Source organism: Panthera pardus, unplaced genomic scaffold (assembly GCF_024362965.1).
Source record: "Panthera pardus isolate Hobbes unplaced genomic scaffold, ASM2436296v1 HiC_scaffold_13, whole genome shotgun sequence".
Lineage (NCBI taxonomy): Eukaryota > Metazoa > Chordata > Mammalia > Carnivora > Felidae > Panthera > Panthera pardus.
This window is the reverse complement of record NW_026526688.1, coordinates 75716143-75735754: the sequence shown is the minus strand read 5'-3', so window position 1 is coordinate 75735754 and position 19612 is coordinate 75716143. Positions and strand designations below refer to the sequence as shown.

Here is a 19612-nt window from a genome sequence, read left to right as displayed (position 1 = left end):
GAAAACCTTGAGACGTGGAAGAAATCAATAAGATTTTGCCTAAATAAAATGTAGAAGCTATTGGGGAGGGAGGGACGAGTAAGCGGGGCACAGGGGATTTTCAGGACAGTGAAACTATCCTCTAGGACACTGTAACAGTAGATGTACGTCATTATATATTTGCTCAAAACCCACAGAACATACAACATAAAGAGTGAATCCTAATGTAAACTATAGACTTTAGTTAATAATAAAATCTCAATATCAGTTCATCAATTATAGCAAATGTACTGTACCAGTGTGTTTAGTGAGTGTTCAACATTTCTTGGGGAATAGATGCAAATCACACAGCAATGCAAGATGCTGTCAGGGGAAACTGTGGGGGGTGACGTGGAGCACACGGTACATGCCAAGGAGCATACGGGACCTCTCTGCTGCACCATTGCATATAATGTCTTTCCCTCTGTTGTATTCCAGCATCCAACATTTTCTCTCTGCTTATACTTGTCAAAGGGCTTACGTAGAAGCAGGATAATGCAGAGCAAATGGTGGCGCCATGGTGATAGATCAGCCGTGCAAACAACCCATCACCTCAATGCCAAATCTGTGCTGTGAATCAGGCTGACTTCCGATGGCAAGAGGAAAGCCAAAGGGAGGCTTCCTGAATCCCGCCTATTAACCTGAGGGATTCAGCCAAAGCCACTAGCTGACCTAAAAGCCAAACTCCACGCTGATTAAGAAAGCAGCACAAACAGAGTAGGGCGGCAACACTAGAGAACAAAGAAGCTCTTGGGAAGAACAGGTTGAACTGAGAAGATCACAGTGATTCAAACAATCTCGACTTTGACAGACAGGAGAGGAGCCCTTCAGGGGAGGTTCACTCTAAGGGTTTAGGAGTTTCTTTCCCACATCACAGTGCTACTTCTGTTCAAGATGCTTGTCATCGACAGCAAGAGCTGCACTTCCTGCATTTTGTGGAGGAACAGTGGGCTAACCTCAACAACTTTGTCGCTTAAAACCTCAATCTTTCAAATCTGCTAAACTCAGTGGGGGAAGAAACAAAAGGTTCAATTTACCTTAAGCCTGTCCTTATTTCTGGATCTCATATTAAGTACAACTTGTTTAGTTTATCAATTAAATAGCATCACCTGAGATACGAAGGGAAATGCCACTGACATATGCATCTCTTTTTTTCTCCATATCTTCTCAAGGATCTTCAGTGTGTTACTTTATCTATCACTGAATATAAGAACATCCTAGGCCCCATCCTCAACTGCCACCCTCTTAGCTCAACAACTCTCACACAGAGGTGAGTCAACAGTGTCTTCCAACAGTTGAATTTCGTCAAATCAGGCACTCTGAGGCTACCAAAAGAAGAAAACATTCTTTCTCTCAGTATACACATAAAATAGGAAGTCCAGATTTTCCATCATGCAACAATACAAACACAAAGTGGTTCTTAAAAACTATCCAGGATCATTATGGTACTCTGCGAGTGGATTTGAAATACGCCCCTGACCCCAAACATGTAATGGTACTTTGACAAGAGGAGTAACCACCTGTAGTCTTGCTTTCCTTCTTTGTCTCTCATCGGTACGGTGCACCTATGACAGTTAAATAAGAAAACGTTACACAAACATTGCATGCAGCACCGCCTAACATATGTGCAAAGGGAAATGGGTTACCCCTATCAATAAGAGCCACAGGCAAATTCAAGCTCTTTCACCTTCTTTGGCAGACACTTACGTGACTCCATGAAAAAATTATATTAATGGAAGAGAAATATTTAGATTAACTAAAAAAAGAGAGAAGAAATTGCTTCAATGTTTCCGGCTTCTAACCAGCTCAAACTCTCATCTTCTGAGCTTTTTTCGGTCTCTTGCTAAAAGCACAAAATCCTCAAAATTCGGAGTCAGAATATCAGAGTCAAAGTTATCACAACAAAGCAAAACAAAACAAAGGACACCTCTGTAACCAACCCTAAGCTTTCTTTACCTCTAGCTTGAACTGGTAGAGCTTAAGTCTGATACAATTTAAGGAAGTAGAAAATTCTTGCCATAAAGTGGGTAAACTAGAAGCAAATGAAAGGCCAGAATGTAATAAGTACTTATGTACAAGTCTGGTTCAATTTCAACCTCTTGCCAGCCCTACAGGATATTCTATCCCTGTAGCATACAGTATTCTCCCAATTGCACTAGTGAGAAAAGCATTCACGCAGAGAAGCTAAGTACCTTCTTCAAGGTCACAGGGCTTGTCTGTGGTGAGCCTGGATTGGAGCCCCACCCAGCTGTGTTCAAGATGTTTGTCAATGCAAACTCACCCTAGCTTGTAGTCAAATGAGCGAGTTTCATTGAGAATTTCACATCCATTCTCAAGTTCGTTGATTTGTCTCTGAATTTCATAGTCTAAGAAAAACATAGTAATTTAGTACCATATTTTGATTCCTTTAATCCAATCAAGCAATAATTAGAAATCTTTTTCAATCTTCAAGTCAAAAATAATCAAGAGAGTTGTTCAAATAATTCTTCCCTGATAGGCTATATTTTCTCATTGCAATCATAGGATAATGGTGCCGGAAAGGGCCTTTTAGGAAGTTCTGCTTCCTCACTTTCCGAGAAAACTCAGGTTCATGGTGACCCAGTCCAGTTTACAGCTCTTGGTAGAAGAAGGGTTAGGACCAATATCTAGGCCAACTAACTCCAGATCAGGGACCGCTGCCAATCAAGAGTTCTTATCCAGGGATCCATGGACAGACTTCAAGAGGTTCTGGTACCTCCTGAAATTATACACAAAATGTGGGTGTGTGCATTTGTACATTTTTTGGAGACAGAGTCCAGAATTTTCACATGATTAAGAGCCACTGCTCTATGCCATGCTCCCTCACCACCAAACCAGGCAGACTGTGGTAAGCAAAACACAGCCACAACTCTTAAGCTTCTTTCTGAAAGCAGCTTAAGCCTCCCCTTTACTCCCCACACCATCATATACCACTTTCCCGCACCCATATCCAAACTTTTTTACCTGAGCTGACAAGCAGCAGCAACACCAAAAATGTGTCAGTTTCTGCTCCCCATCTCCCCCACTGAGATGATAGCTACTAGGCATGACGTAGGGAGAAACGTGGGGTGGAAAAATCATGGGCTTGGAGAATTAAGCCCATCATAGTAAATCTGAGGTTCTTCCGGTCCGAGTGAGAACACAGGCAGAATTCTGTCTCGGGAGCTCCTTTGTAAATCATTACAGATAAACCTACCTAAAATCTTGCTGCTTGTTTTTTTAGGTTGCGTCACAACCTCCTAGAATAATGAGTTCCAGAACACTTACTATTCACAGGGTGAGGCGGAGCTTTCTTCTATTTTTGCCAAGCTTCCCCTTCATAACACTGCGCTGTAAGGGTTTCCCTGACCCAAACCTTTCATGGCTTCATAAACATGGACTGTATCTCCTTTTAGAGACAGAAGAGTCCCACCTCTTTGGTCTATCTTCATGTGGGAACCTTCCCTTACCCCTTTCCCTTGAGTAAGTTATCCCCCTTGACCATTAGGATGCCATTTTTCTGAAAATTTGTACTCACAGTATCTTCGTTGAGGCTGATCATTTCAGGTTCAGGATAAGGTTTCACACAAGACTAGAGAATCTCTGCTCTATTGTTTCCAATGCTTTTCTCAACAAGACCCAAGACTCTACTCAACACACAGCAATGTATCCAGATAGCTTGTGCTCTGTGCATCCTTGAAGGAATGCACTTTAAACTCAATCCCTCCCTACATTCTCTCTTCCTCTACAGATACTTTTGGTTTTAAAGAATATTTTAGGCCTCTGAGATGTCTTCACAGTCAGCAATGTCATGGGACTGTATGAGCTCCAATAAGACCAAAACTTGACTATATAGGCACATGCAATCTATTAGTAAAAATAGTAAGAAGCAGAAAAATATATTGACCAGTGAGGTCAAATTATGGCCAATGTATAATGAATAAACATGACTTTATAAAGTTCATGCAGGTCAGAAAGAATGTGGTAAACGGAAAAACAGAGTTACAGTATTTTGCAGACCCTCCCATAAAAAGGATCCTCCCTCTGAATCTGCTTTGAATCAAATGTGCTGGAAGAGAGAGACACTATAGGAGTTCTAGAGCTTAGGACTCAAGAAGCCTTGAGGCCTCTGCCTTCATTCCCCTAGAATGCCCATTGCCAAACAAGAAAGTCCAGGCTAGGCAAGCGAATGAAGAAGGACCACAAGGAAAGAGAAGCCTAGCAGACCTCTAGCACCAAGGTGTTGATATGTGAGTGGCGTCGTCTTAGACCCTCTGTTTCAGCCGAGGTGCCAGCTTCCACAGCCTCATGAATGAGGTGAGGCAGGATCTAATCAGTAGAATTGTGAAAACTGAAATGGTGACTGTATAAGCCACGAAGGTTTGGGGTGGCTTGTTACAAAGCAATAGATAATGGATACAAAAGGAAGATTAAAAGTAATAGCTGACGTTCACCTATTGCTCTGGCCAGGAACCTGGCACTGTTGAGATTCTTCACTTCAGTTCGAACGCCCAAAGGCTCCCCAGGATGATGCACAGATATGTTGGCATCCACTCTTAACTGGCCCTCTGGAAGGAGAGAAAAAAGACAACTCTTTAGAAATTCTTTGAGGCAACGTGGTCTTTTGAAGTCTCCCGGCAAGTAATATTTAATTCCACTTGCTGTTTAGTCAGTTATGGCAACCCAAGTTTAGAGAAGGTATGGTTGGTCCCGAAGCTCTTCTGCCCACTTATGAGAATTACAGTCCTAAGGCATCTGAGGTGTGAGCTTATGTGTGCGTGCATATCTGTACGCCCCTGTGCACATGCAGAAGATAGGAGAAATTCTGGAGGTACCAGATGCAGAAATCTAATTTTTTGCCAAATAAGAAAAACAACACTGTCAAAATGGAAAATTACTCTGTAGTTTTATCCTGAGTTTTTATCCAAAGTGTGAGAGCTGAGCTGGCAGGAAGGCACTAGAAATGATCATCTGATAACCCTGCACAGCTCTCCAATGGAAGGTGGATTTCCAACAGTGATTCCAGGAGATCCATAAGGGAGTCCTTGAGATTTTACAGCTGAAGGGCAAATACCAGAAACCTGGCTTTTCCCCTCCTCCTTCCTCTGGGTACTGCAATCATCTCTTCTTTCCACAAACAGGACTCTGAACCCTCCCTGATTGCTGTAAGGATTTGCTGCAGCAGACAGTGCTGTTATGAAGGGGTGAGTCTGTGGAGGAACCCGGAGGGGGCTACCTCCCTCCTGGAAGGCCCTTCTCTGACCCAGAAAGCCCCTTCAGATAAGGAGCAATAACCCCTAAGGAAGCAGGTGGTTTGTGGAGAGGACTGAGAGGCCCTTGAGGAGGAGACAGAGACAAAATCCTAAGACAAATAGGTAGATGAAAATAAAAAACAATCGCATTTTATACCCTATGAAGTAAAACTCAGATTCTCTATTCTCCAGTTTCATTTACAATATTCAAAACTGAATAGAACGTGAGGGCAAAATGCTGGATTTTTATTTTCCTAGGCAGGTTCTTAAATTTAAAAAGGACGTGCCAAACCTGAGGGCTGTGATGGGCTGAATCAAGAAATTCATTTTCAAAGACTCCACAGCAAAAGCATATTAAAATAATGAAACAGGATACATAAATTCCATGCCAAGAAATTCCATGGTCTTAGTCTCTGTTGCTCCCCCAAATGCTGATGTGGGGCTCAACCTCCTGCAAGCTTGAGACCACTGGCCACCCACTGCCTGCCCTACTCTCTCCACTTGTTCCCCCAGAACAAAGGATGAGCTCCCCCACTCTGCGACCCCAAGTGCCACCCATGCTGACCGTCAGGGAAAAAGGTGCTTTCAGCTCAGAAATTAATCTACGTCTCTAGCACGGACTTCTCAACATTTTGGACAATTTGTGCCTCCTTGAACGTCAAGAAGTCCCAACTATTCCTGACATTAGACTCGTGGTCTAGGAAACCTGAAGTCATCTACGCTGCCTCTGTTTTCTTTTCCTGTTACGTCCAAACTGACAACTAGATCTTGTCAGTTCTTCTCTCCCAACCCCCCTCACATCTGTCACTTCCTCTCTATTTCCACTGCGGCCACCCTCGCCGGAGGGCTCGGAACTTTAGACCGGGTTTCAGAATCACATCCCGACTTGTAGTTCAGCAACCCCTCCTTGTCCAGTCACCCACAATGTGGCTATGACTTTCATCCTGCTATGATGTGGCTTTCATCATTTTCTCTGCTTGCTCATGTGCAGGGCCAGCTCCTGCTGGACCATCTTGTCTCCTCTGCTTGGTACTGAAGAGCCGTCATCCAGTCTTGGCTGACGCGACCCACATTTTCTCTGCTACTCAGACCATGAGAACGCTTTCCTCCAGTCAGGGAAGCTTTCTGCATAGGAGACCCTGCCCACTCCACTGGCTCCTGCACGTCCTCTTTATCACTATTACTGTCCCTTCTTCAGCCTCTGCTCATCCCCCAAGATCCCACTTAAGTGTTACCACTTCTCCTCCTAGAAGCTCTCATCAATAAGCTTGCCTCCGCTGGTGGCTCCTCTGAATTATTAGAATATACACGGTCAATACCATAGAACTTAGCACATGACTGCAGTCTGTTTTGAATTAATCTTGTCCTTAGGACCGAAATGGAAGTCTCTTCAGGACTGTCCCTGGATTTCAAATCCTCACCCACCCTCCTTCCCAAGAACATCATTCTTTCAGCTGCCTCCTCTCTCCCACATCAGTCAACTCCCTTGCTTTCTCGGCAGTACTTCTAGTAGAGACACACGCGGAAAGTCTCCCAGAAAACAAAAACAAACCAAACAAAGCACAAACCCTAGTCCCTTGAACCCCATTTGCTTTCCATCAGTTACTAAGCTGGCTCTCTGCTTTCGTTTCCAGCAAATCCTCTCCCACAGGTTTTGCTTGCTTGTTGCACATCTTGTCTCTACCATCTCACCTCCTGTTCACTCCTAAACCTTCTTCAGTCTGGCTTCTGTCCCCGCCTGTCTGAAAATTCCTCGCTAAAGTCACCAGCAACCTCCTGGCTGCCAAATGCAGTGGACACAGGACCTGTTCTGTCTCCCCTTGCTGGACACTCCAGAAGCATGCAACATACCGACTAATCCTTCCTTCTTCAACTACCTTCCTCTCTCAGCTGCCGTGACCTTATATGCTCTTGGCTTCCCTCCTACCTCTCTGGACACTCTACTTGGATTTCGTCTGCTGGTATTTTCTTCCCCATCTAATTCAGGACCCTCTTCTTGCACTCTCTCTGGAGGGGTATATAGTTATAAATACCACCAATGTGCTGCTAAGTCCTAAATTTCTCTCTTCTGCCCAGACCTCTACTCTGAGCCCCACCCTTACCTCCACCTGACACTTCCACTTGGAGATCTCACAGATATTTCACTTTCCAGAACTAAATCCCGATTTCCCCTCCACAAATATGCTCATCTTCATCTTCCCAGTTTCAGCCAACAGCACCACCTAGCTCCTCAAGCTTCTTTGAAGGCATCCTTGATTTCTTCCTGCCCCTTGATTTCCACACCAGCCTGTTAACAAATCCCATTATTTGTAAAATCCACCTTGAATCTACTCAGCTTGATCTCTCCATCTGTCCTGACGCCACCCTGTCCAAAACAGCATCATCTTTCATCTGGCCTACTATAAGAGCTTCTTTCCTGGTCTCTTTGCTTCTACTCCTACTCATCTGAAATCCACTTTCAACACAGCAGCCAGAGTGGTTTTCTACAATGTTCTTCAGACTCTGTCATTCCCTTACTTAAAAGCCCTTCAATGACTTCCCACTGCATTTGGGATGAAGTCCAAATTTCTTCTCATTATTGGTAATCTATCCCTTGTCTACTCTTTTCAGTCTTATTTGATGCCATTGTCTTTTTCACTGCCATATTCAGAATCTAGAGCTGGATCTGGCAGAAAGTAACTGTTCAATAAATTAATACCTTGTTGGAGAAGCCAGAACTCTGGTATTTTCCTGAGCAATGAGTAAGCAGACTGGTTACTGTCTCACAAGAAGCTCCTGATAAGTTCTCAACTTCTCTCTGAATAGGACTGATCTACAGCTGGAATCATCTGAAAGGCCTATTCAGCTCAGAGGAAAACTTCTAAAGTATGCTGAGCTGTGCTCAACCAAATCTCACTTCTTGGGAAACAACTTTTTTTTTGAACTCAGGGAACCCTGAGTGGGACTTCATCCGCTTTTAAAAATGGCACCATCTTTTGCAATTTAGAATTTTAACTTGGATAAGGAACAAGAGCATGAATTTCAGTCTCTCCCGGCGAAGGCCATGCTACATAAATGTCTGAGAGGAATCATTTAGTATCCTGCAGTGTTGAAAGAGAGTCCACTAGCCTGGATTCAAATATAGTATCAAGCATTAACAAAAGACATTCTATCCAGTGAAGACAAAATACCTTTTAAACAAATTAAGTTAAATTGCCTCCAGTGCACAAAAGCCTTACCAGTCAGGTTTACCTCAATGCATTCTGCAGCACTGAGTGAGGGGCCTTCATTCACACATCATGAGAGCGTTATCAAGCTCGATTTGTGCCCTCCAGAAACAGAGATTTGTAACAGCAAAACTAAAAAAAACGATACCACTGAGCACAGTGATATGGTGCAGTTACATATTTTTTTTCTAAGAACACATTCACACATCAGAAATATACCATCAGGACAGAAAACTGTTTCTGTAAACAGCAGGGGCCTGAGGATTTAGAGAGGTCTGTTAAGCTATCTCATTCTGATCACTGGATGCTCTCCAGGACTTAAATAACAAGTTGTGACACACACACACACACACACACACACACTGACCAAATTTTATTGAACATATTTCACAAAGCTTATGTACCCAAAGTGAGTGGTGGTTCTGTAAAAGCAACAGTACTTACTATCATTAATAAAAGCACCTAACGTTTACCGAGCACATGCTACTTGTCAGCGCTTGTGAGAAGTTTTATACACTTTATCACATTCATTTCCTACGATGCAGCTTTAGATGAAGCCGCTTAGACACCCTTTGGGCATCTCAAACTTCACATACCCAAGATGGAATTCCAGATTTTCTCCCCGTCTTCCATGTCTCAGTGCGCAGTGACACCACACCCAGCTGCCCAGCCCTATGTGATGACCTTTCCCTTTCCATACACAAGTATCTGGGGACTCGCTTCATAAATGTGGAAAGTGAGGCTCAGAGAAATCAAAACCCCTTGCCCAGGTTCTTTCGGCCACCAGAGGCAGGACAGGGCCCCAACCCAGGGCTGGGACCTTAGCATCCTCAGCACCCACGCTCTGCCATCCCGCCTCTCTAAGGTGTCATCTATGGCTGTGACACTGTCGCGGCTGCCTCTAGGACGCAGTGCGATGCGGGGTTTAGAGAAAGAGCTCCTGGGCTCAGACACACCTGGGCTCAAATCCCAGGTCAGTCACTTCTTGTGAGCCTTGGGCAAATACCACGACCTCTCTAAACCTCAGCCTCTTCACCTATACAACAGGCGTGACAGCACCTATCTCTCAGGAATGCCGTAAAGTTTAAACGAGATGGTAATTTTTAAAAACGCTTGGTGAGCTGATGAGCACAGGCTAGCCGTTCAAAATGGCAGACATTATCACCGAAACCATGTCAAATGTCTACTTCAGTGCACACTCAACTCTACAGATGGCTTTGAGGATCTCAACAGTGGCAAACGTCCACTGAGAAGGAAATGACTTCAGGAACCCAGGCTGAGCTGACCCATGCTCATTAGCAAAACTATCAGGAACTCACTGAATCACAGTCCAGAGCAACTGAAGCTTCATTCCAAAAGCACCCTGGGGGTCCACTGGTCCCTTCTAGGGTGGTCCTCAGTTCTCAGACTGCAGTCTCCAATGCCAGCATAGTGGTCCTACGGTGGTGGGGCAGAAGAAGGATCAAAGGGGTTGGGGCTGATAAAATACTAACAGCACAAAAAGCTGGACCCCTGCAGACTCTATGCGGACCTTCCCTCCCCATAGCACTCAGAACAGCCGCAGCCGCTCTGCTGCTGTGCTAGGGGCAAAGCTGCTGGATTTGTATTTAAAAGCAACAAACAGTGTCACAACAAATGAGATTTAATGAACCCTCTCAGCTGTCACCGACTGATGAGTTCTTGCCGTTATGGTTTATCTCTTGGCAAGGACCCAGATGGGACTATTTCTCAGCTAACAGGTGGTCCGTTTATTATTCCATAGGTTTGCTAGGAATCACAGTTATTTTGAGGAAGAACGGAATAATAAAATTTTTTTAAGTGATAGAGAATCAACACTTAGTGCATAAATGGATAACCATCCAACCTGCCCATATTTCATTTATGTTCTGTGGGTAAAAAAGCAGCGTGAACCATAAATCTGAAATGGAGAGTTCTCTTACCCTACAACAGAGCCTCGCTTCTATAAAGCCAAGTTGTAGGCAGACTCATGTAGCTGTGTTTTTCCAGTGTTTAGCTTAAAGTAGATACTAAATAGGCAAGTTCTGTCTTCAAATTCAACTTGTATGGGGCTCCAATGTTACAGTTTGTTGCTTGTAACATGTTCTCTGTGACAAATGTGGCGTTACAATTTCAGAAGTCCTTTTGTAACACACAAATATAATGTGGGACATCAAAAGGTTGGTAAATAGTATTATAAACCAACAAGGAGATGAATCATCATCCTCAAATGGTATTTACTGGCATCCACTGTGACCACTTTCTGATGGTTAATTTTATGGGTCAACTTGACAGAGTCACGAAGTGCCCAGATATTTGGTTAAACGGTATTCTGGGTGTGTCTGTGAGCTGCTTCTGGAGGAGAGAACATTTGAATTGGTAGACTGAATAAAGCAGACTGCCTTTGCCATTGTGGGTAGGCCTCACTCAATCTGCTGGAGGCCTGAGGAGAACAAAAGGTAGAGGAGGGGGCAACTTGCTCTCTCTGCCTGACTGTCGTGGAGCCGGGGTACTGGTCTCCTCCAGCCTTCGGATTCAGCCTCACACTGGAACTTCCACCACCGGCTCTCCTGGTTCTCGGGCCTTCAGACTTGGTCTGGAACTATACTACCAGCCCTCCTGCAGCCTGCTGACTACAGATCATGGGACTGCTGGGCCTCCATAATCACATCAGCCAGTTCCTTAGAATAAATCTCTTCATATATAAACATACATACATATGACATTCACGTGCACATATACACACATCCTATTGGTTCTGTCTCGCTGGAGTACTCTAATACACTACTGAACTATGAATTAACAACTGTATATGCAGAATCTGTATCTTTTCTCCACTCCTGCCTTTCTCTACTCAAGGAATGTTGAGTGGCAAGAGTTTTGTTTAAAGCCCCTGGGAACAGAATATAGAGGGCAATCATGGGCGAGGCTAGCTTTTGGTGACTTAAGGGCAGGAGGAGCACCTGGGCGGTTCAGCTGATCCAGCATCCCACTCTTGATTTTTCGGCTCAGGTCATGATCTCACAGTGTGTGAGTTTGAGCTCCACATCAGTCTCCATGCTGACAGCACAGCACGAAGTCTGCTTGGGATTCACTCTCCTTTTCTCTCTGCCTTCCCCCAGCTTGCATGCATTCTCTCTCTCCCTCTTTCAAAATAAATAAATAAAGTTTAAAAAAAAAAAAAAAAAAAAAAAGGAGTGCTAGGAAGGGGCCATGAGAGGAACCATTAAGAAATTGAGTTTGACCAAAATTTGTAATCTTTATTTATTTTTTTTGAAAGAGAGACAGACAGACAGACAGTGAGGTGGGGAGGGGCAGGGGGAGAGGTGGAGGGAGAATTTTAAGCAGGTTCCACGCCCAGCCCAGGGCCTGATGCTAGGCTGGACCTCACAACCCTGCGATCATGACCTGAGCTGAAATCAAGAGACAGACGCTTAACTGACTGAGCCACCCAGGCGCCCCCCAAACTTGTAATCTTTATATCCAATTTGCAAACACTTAAAACATACATTTTGCTTGGTCCCAATGGCACAGGTGTTTCTTTTGTTTGATTTCCTACTACATTTCTAATGAACTTGATATTATCCCAAAGTTCAAATATTTTGAAATCATAACTTTGCCTTATACTTGATGTAATTAGGCTCCAGCTGTAGTTGGATGAAAATTCTACAAAATGAAAGACACAAATAAAAATCATCAAGTAGCAACTAAGTGCTACCTGCACAGACTCACAAACTAAGAGCTATTCTGGAAAATATAATGTCTTCTGAGAAAGATAAAACTGTTCAAACACACTATTTCACTGACCCTAATTTTGGTGCAAAACAACATTTGGACAGAAGAAGCCAGAAGAAAGCATCTAGTTGCATCTAGTCCTTTGTGAAAGAAAGAAAGAAAGAAAGAAAGAAAGAAAGAAAGAAAGAAAGAAAGAAAGAAAGAAAGAAAGAAAATCGCTCACCCCCAGTATAGCAAACCAAAACTTAAGTGCAGTTTCAGCCTCTCCCAGGACCGTGACCTTTTATCCAGTTGACCTGGAAGTTCCTGATCAACACCAGAGAGGTAATCTGCATGACAGACCCCGCCCCCCAAAGAAAGGTGACCTTACCTGAAACAATCCACTCTCTGCTATAAAACTTCCTTTATCACTCCTTTCTCTCTATAAAAGTCTTCCATTTTGTACAACTCCTTGGAGCTACTTCCTATTAGCTAGATGAGACGCTGCCTGATTCATGAATCTTTAAATAAAGCCAGTCTCATCTTCAAATTTACTCAGCTGAATTTTTTTTTTTTTTTTTTTTTTAACAACTCCTAATCTCATATTCTTGGGCTCAGTGCCTTGGTGCCGTTGCTGTTGGTGTGTTTAGTTTTGACTAGGGGCTCATTAAGGAATCCAAGGAAAACTCTAAGGAAAAAAACCCCAGAGGTCTAAAGGCTGACAAAACACGTAAACAATCCCATTGCAGCTGATGCAGAAAACACTCCAGTGAGAAGACACCTGGGAAGCGGAAAAAGAAGATCAAGAAGGAGGGACACGACCGACAGCTCCTCTGTGGCTTCTACCTGCCATATTTGCCTGGCTGGTCCCCAGTGCTTGAAGTATCAGCTGCAGCTCTCTGACAGCTGTTGCTGCCTCTTCTCCACAGGACATGTCCGGCTCCAGCACCACTTCCAGAAGGCCAACTCCTACCAAAGAGAGGCAGGGTCAGCCTGACCGCAGCTCTCCAACCTGACCTCCAGATAAATCAGGCTGAAGTCTCAGGAAAACCCTGCATCACTGATGGACTCTCAACACGGGTTCTAGCCTTTGAATGGTTTCTCCTCCCCTTCAAATTTTGATTTTTAACTTTGGTTCTTTCAGTGTCTGCTTGAGAGATCGAGCTGCGGGGTCGGTGACGAGGTGGCTACATTTATCACATTTTAGGGATAGGTTATTAGCAGCCTGACGATAATCACAGTTATTGGTGGGTTATTAGCAAGCCCAATGGTAATCACAGTTCAGGCTGAGTTCTCGAGTCAGTTGTGCCAATACCAACGCTGATATTTGATCTGGATCTGTGAAACTCTTGGGCCTATTTCCTCAACTGATTTGGGAAAACTCTAGGGGGGAAGAGGGTTGGCTGGAAGGAAAGGCAAGAGAAAATCTCCAAGCCTACCTGCCCTGTTCAAATCGATGAGTGTCTGAGACCGCAGCTCATCGTGGAGGCTTTTGCCACTGTCTTGCTCCAGCTGGATCTGCTTGATCCTCACGGTCTTGGTGATCACCTGCCTCCATTTCTTCCCCACACAGACACTGTATGCCAGGCTCCCATTCACAGCAATCGGGAGTCTCTGCTGAGTAATTTGGTAGCCTGCCTGCACACAACATGAGTTACACAGTGATTAGGCCATTAATGTGAGCGGGAGTCCAGTTCACTATTTCTTTTTATGTCACTAAGACTAGAGGTTTACTTAAAAACACAACAGAAGAAAAAAGGAAAAGGAGAAGAAAATTAGTTTATGCAATTTAGCTGTAATTTAACCTGGCCTCTTCTGGCTTTTCCCCCTCCCTTACCTTCCCTGAACCTCCCCCAACCCCCAATCATGATGCAATAAACACGAATCCCATCTTCCCTACAAATTGGGGAATAACAATAATCTCATTGTCAGAGGCCTCTAAGAGAAGAATTTATTGTTTCCACTTAGCTCATTAGCCTAAACCCTGCATCTGATTACTGGGCTCTTGACAGACCCTCCTTATTAGGAAGTGCTGGCTAAGCATTTTGCCATCTACTCTCAGCGCGGGAGACAGCAGTTGCTAGTGCCTTTACGCTTGTTTTGTTCCTGCTCTTTAAGGGAACCAATCATGCCAGCTGCCCTTCATGACCCAACTTCCCATTTCCCTCGCTAGAAAATGCTGTGACACTCACACTCGGCTAAGAAAACATGTAGTACTAAAATACTGATGGATGTTGCAAGGATTCCCTCAGCTCCTTCTAAGTAGAGGTGGAAGGACTTCCAAACACACACATGCATCAGCACACATTAAAGAGACAGGAGGTTGATATGGAGAACTGGAGAACAGAGAGTAGCAGCTGAAGCCCCCGCAGTGCTTATGGGGTCCCAGACACTGTTCTGAGTTCTTCACACCATTTAATCCTCACGACAACCCTATGAGGGAGATACGGAGCAGGGAAGGAGTTAAGGGCCTTGTCCTAAGCCACAGGGCTAGTAAGTATCCACGTCAGGATTTGAACACCGGATGGTCTGGCTCCATACTCTGCTCTTAGCCACCAGGCTGGCATTTTTCACACTTCCTCTGCATCAGGAGTCCTCTGGCAGGCTGGTCGAAACAGACTGGCCCCACCTGAAGAGTTTCTCATTCTGCAGCTCTGGGGCAGCACCTGAGATTTATATTTCTACCAAGTCCCCAGGAGATGCTGATCCTAGTGGCACGGGGACCGCCCTTTGAGAACCACTGCACTGGGTCAACTCTGTGCTGAAATAGCAAGTCGCAATGTATAAAAATTAAACTCTGAATAGGGTTGTTGAATAAAATACAGGATGCTCAGTCATATTTGGATTTGAATGAACTGTTTATTCAGATAAACAACAAAGACGTTTTACAGAAGTATGTTCCATGTAAAATTTGGCAAGACTAACTCTGGTTATCTGAGCCACCTGGGCCAGAAAGAACAGAAAGCCACAGATAATTAAAACATCTCATTTTAGTTGCATGCTAAGTCTCCCACCTTAACCGAACTGATTAGCACTCTCAAAAGATGGAAAAAAATGCAGTTTCATTCCCTTCATCCTACCAAGCGACAGAATTTGCTAACGGGTGGCAGCCAGAGGGGAAAGCAGCAAGCAAGCAATTGGAGAAATAAGGTTCCAGTCGCATTTTGTATTTAATTGCACTTGCACCCTCACCCACTAACAACCAGCTCACCCTCATCTTCAGTTCAAGGAGAATAACGGGAAGCAGTATCTTCGCTATCGTTTTTCTAAATCTGAAGAAAGGGCATACTTACTAATCAGAGGCTCAGATCAAATGAAATACTATTTTGGGAAACCCACTCAACGTTACAGTTTCGGTTCAGTTCAACATTATGAAAAACTGGCTCTACTTCACCCTGGCTTCTCCTAAAGAAGAAACTATAATTTTAAGGAAAAAGCAGGTTAATACTGGGTTTACTGCACAGACAATTACTGTCGTTAGTCGAGGCTTCTGGTTCATGTTTCCGCTTACTATTGTCCACTTATGTGCTCCTCGTGAGATGACAGAAACGTCCCTGGAGGAGACAGTCCTATTACTGGTAACTTCAACTTCAAAGAGGGAAGCTATCACTCCATCTGCAAAGCTACAGTATGCATTTACTGTTGCATCAGCCACAGAGTTAGATTTGACCTAACAGGCAATTAGCGCCAAACACCGCGGCTGGGCTGAGCCCGAGAACGCTGGCTTCTACTCCCCGTTCAATTACGAGGGAGCCGGCAGAAGCATGAGGCTAAGCAAGGAGTCAGCAATCAGGACAACTGCATCCAATCTAGTAAACATCGGGGGGCACCTGCCTTCATCAGGGCCAGGCAGAACCTCCCGCTGACACGGACAGAGCTCTGACTGAAAACATGAGAGGCGCGGCCCCCCTCCCTCGCGTCAAGCCCCCCAGCTCTGAGGCCGTACACAGGGCGGGCCGCCAAGCGTACTTACAGGGAGGTCTGCATAGAAGTAGTGCTTCCTGTCAAACAAGGACTTCTTGTTTATGTGGCAGTTCAGTGCCAGGCCTGTCATCACCGCCGCTTCGACGCATCTCCTATTGAGAACCTATGGAGACACGACGCACAGCATCTCTCAGATCCAGTCTGAACAAATGCTTCTCCCACACACTGACATCCTCCCTGAATATTCAATCTGGCCCTTCAACAGGCATTATCTCTGGTTCTCTGTGTGGGCAGCTCCAGTTCGCAAGTAGGCTCTGATCCTCTGGAACCGGGAAAACTTTATATAAAAAGAAAATGCATGCAGTGGTGGGTTCCACAGGGAACTTCAGGAACTGCCACATCAAAGTTAACAGGGAGGGACCCAGAAAAGCCCAGCAGGGTTACATGGAATAAACTTAATCCTAAAACAGAGCAAGAAATTGGTCAGAATACAGGAGAGGCACTGATTCCTAAGAGGAGGAGCCAAGAAGCAGCTCACCAAGCCACCTCAGCGAGGTTGGAAAACACTTCGCCAGAGGAAGAACAAACTTCTGGGAACTCCGGGAAAAATCTTCTGGAAAAACGGCCACAGCCATTTCCTCAAGGGCTGGGAAATGGGGCATGCCTGCCTCCTCAGTTTCAGTCCAGGCCTGGTGGACTCACTAGAGGTACAGACCGAGTGTGCCCTGCACCCCGACTCTTCCTGAGCCTCTCTGGTCCTTCCAGGGGCTGTCGTACCTCACAGGTTCCTTCTAGATCCCACCCTATCCCACTTTCAGGAGTGAACGACCAAGAAATGGCTAGCAAACTTCCCAGCCCAAAAGGACACGAACAGCTTTTTAAAGAACTTCGGGGGGTGGGGATGTGGGGTAAGGAATAAGACCGGCAACTAGAGACAAGGTGAAAGCATTAAGTTCTGGAGTAAGCAGGTCCAAACCCCACTTCTGCTATGTATAAGTGTGTGAAGACTTAGTTTCCTCATCTCTGAAATAAGGGTTTAATACCTACCTTGCAGAATGCATAAAGTAACAGACAGAACATCTACTCCATAGTAAGAAATCCCTATCTAGTTAGTTCATTTCCCCACTCTGCTTCGGGAAAATTTTTGAAGATGAAAAATTTTTGTACTTGCTAATGAAACATACTTCTACTCTTTATTAGAATATTTATGATGTTCATTAGTATATTTAGTATACTTTTATTTATATAGGGCTTTCCACATCCACCATTTTATTTCAGCTTCACAGCAACCCTGTAAAGAAGGAATTTGTATTATTTTATTTCAGTAAAGAAAAAACTAAGACCCAGAGATCCTAAGAGAGTCACCCAAATCACTGAGTTGGCAAATGGTAAAGTCAGCTCTAAGGTCCACACAAGCCCTTGCCTAGTGAGTGACAAACAGAATCCCTGTGGTTTAGGGACCGGCTCTCCAGGCTGGAATAATGAGTGGGGCACTCCAGCACAGGCAGAACTTGATCAAACACAGATTTTGAAGACAAATCTGTACAACAGAAAGGTAAGAGGCGTCTCTACTCACTGCAATATACCACCCCCAAAAGAGAACTCAAACAGTGAATCTCCCTCCTAGTAACATCATTATATGCATTTTCTTCAGAAACCAGGTTACAAAATGGACTTCTATTTGGATTTCTTCATTCTGGGGCAAGTAATATTGTTAGCTCTGCAGTAATAATGGTTTTCATGAAGAGATGTGGGGGGGGGGGGCGGGGAACAGGATGCTCTCTAATTATTGATGTTTTCACTTGTTAATGTTTGGTATTTTACTGAACAGTTGTTACTGCAATACAAATATAGCTGGCAGAGAACACTGCCAAATCCCAGCCTGATGATTTGGGTCAAGGCACACAAGAATGTGAAGCTCGTGTCCCAGCCCGGAGCCCTGCTCCTCCTGGGCTCTACCGTAGTGGGGGCTTGCTGTAAACTGCCTGTCTTGCTAATCCGTACCAGTTCTTGCTTTATTATTCCCACTGTTTTCTCTCTCATCTCTGTCGGGTCTGCCCCTCGGGGGGCCAACCTGCTTCCTCCTTCTAGACATGAAGAGAACCCAGCTTTGTTTTGCTTGCTCATTTCTGCACGTGCATTGCTAACAAACTCCCTGTACCTGGCCCTGCGAGGGAGTGAGGGGTTGTGGGTGATCACAGACTCCCACTGTGCCTGTGTGCACAAGAGGATGCAGGCATTTGAGAAACCATCAATTTCCAAAGAATAAGAATGCGGGAAAACACATAAACATTACAGCAATATTGAATATACTTTAATCTTTTTTTGATGATTTAGAAGACTTAAAGTACTTCAGGGTCAGAATTATAAGCATCAATCATCTCCACACTATAGCTGCACAGAGGGGCTAGTAAATAGAGAGTGCCAGTTAAAAGAATGCCAAGAAAAAAGAATTTATTATGATCTTAGTCAAGCTGCTTATGACAGATGGAGGTCCAGGTCAGCATGTTGCGAGAATGGGATGCAGAATTGGAAAATTCAACTTGGGCTGTCTTTATTCTGAGAAACTTCTGAAGTGTCTATAAAGTACTAGATTTTAGAGATACAAAGGTAAATAGGACTCTGTCACTGGCCTCAATGAATCTGTAGTGGGGACATGAACGTGCCAGCATCTCCAACATCCTTCTCAAGTTCACCTGCTATACTGGGAAGATCTTGCTAAAAATGTAAATCCTACAGCATTTCATTGCTTAAAATCACTCAATGGCTCCCAACGCCCACAGGCTAAGCTTTTATAAGATCCAGTTCCCACCCCCCATCTTCAATTTCATCTCCCGTCACATTCTGCTCCCCACCACCCCATATGGTCCATCACCTATACAAACCATGCTGACCTGTGGACTCTCCCTTTTCTCATTCCATTCAAAATCTACTGAGATGTCACCAAACCTGCGAAACTCTCCTTACTATTCTTCCCTTTGTATCCCTCTTGATCGTCTACACACTTCCATTTGTGCTAGTAATACAGTGGACTGAACTTATTTACATATATTTCCATTAGACTAATTTTCACGAGGATGGGAATTATCAGTTCATCCTTGCATCCCTGGAGCCTAATAAGGAATTGAAAAATAGCGGTGCTCAATTAATGTGTGTTGAACTCCAATGAGGATGGAGGTGATGCATATCAAGGCAAGGTTTCAGATGTCTCAATCTCCAGGCCTTCACACTGGTTTCTAGAAGTTTCCTGAAGCAAAAACCAATCATGTATAATGGGATCAAAGAGGTAACTTGAAAATCCAAAGAGCTAACTTCTCCCGAAGAAAGCATGTCCCAGGATTTTCTTTAAAATTAACATAAAGTGACTACAAAGGATCTCAGGTTTAGCCCCAATAGCTTTAATGCAGAAGGAAAGTAACAATCCTTGGAACTCACACAGCACACCGGTCTCAACTGAGTCTTAGAAGAGGCTTCGCTCTGGCTTCAGGAATGATCATCGGTGAG

General features: G+C 44.3%; 1 protein-coding gene across 5 annotated transcripts in view; it reads right to left on the bottom strand.

Moving 5' to 3' along the window:
• The window catches only part of GATB (glutamyl-tRNA amidotransferase subunit B), an 89468-nt gene that overhangs the window by 41100 nt on the left and 28756 nt on the right, over positions 1–19612 (bottom strand). For 3 of the 5 annotated variants that reach the window (XM_019441279.2, XM_019441276.2, XM_019441278.2), the window contains exons 3-8: positions 16158–16271; positions 13624–13822; positions 13031–13153; positions 4470–4583; positions 2300–2384; positions 1524–1583 (exon numbers count right to left, since the gene is read on the bottom strand). In XM_019441279.2, the coding sequence (XP_019296824.2) occupies positions 1524–1583; positions 2300–2384; positions 4470–4583; positions 13031–13153; positions 13624–13822; positions 16158–16271 (695 nt within the window). The remainder of the gene's footprint in view (positions 1–1523; positions 1584–2299; positions 2385–4469; positions 4584–13030; positions 13154–13623; positions 13823–16157; positions 16272–19612) is intronic. The other 2 variants (XM_019441277.2, XM_053901193.1) reach the window with 2 other exon arrangements.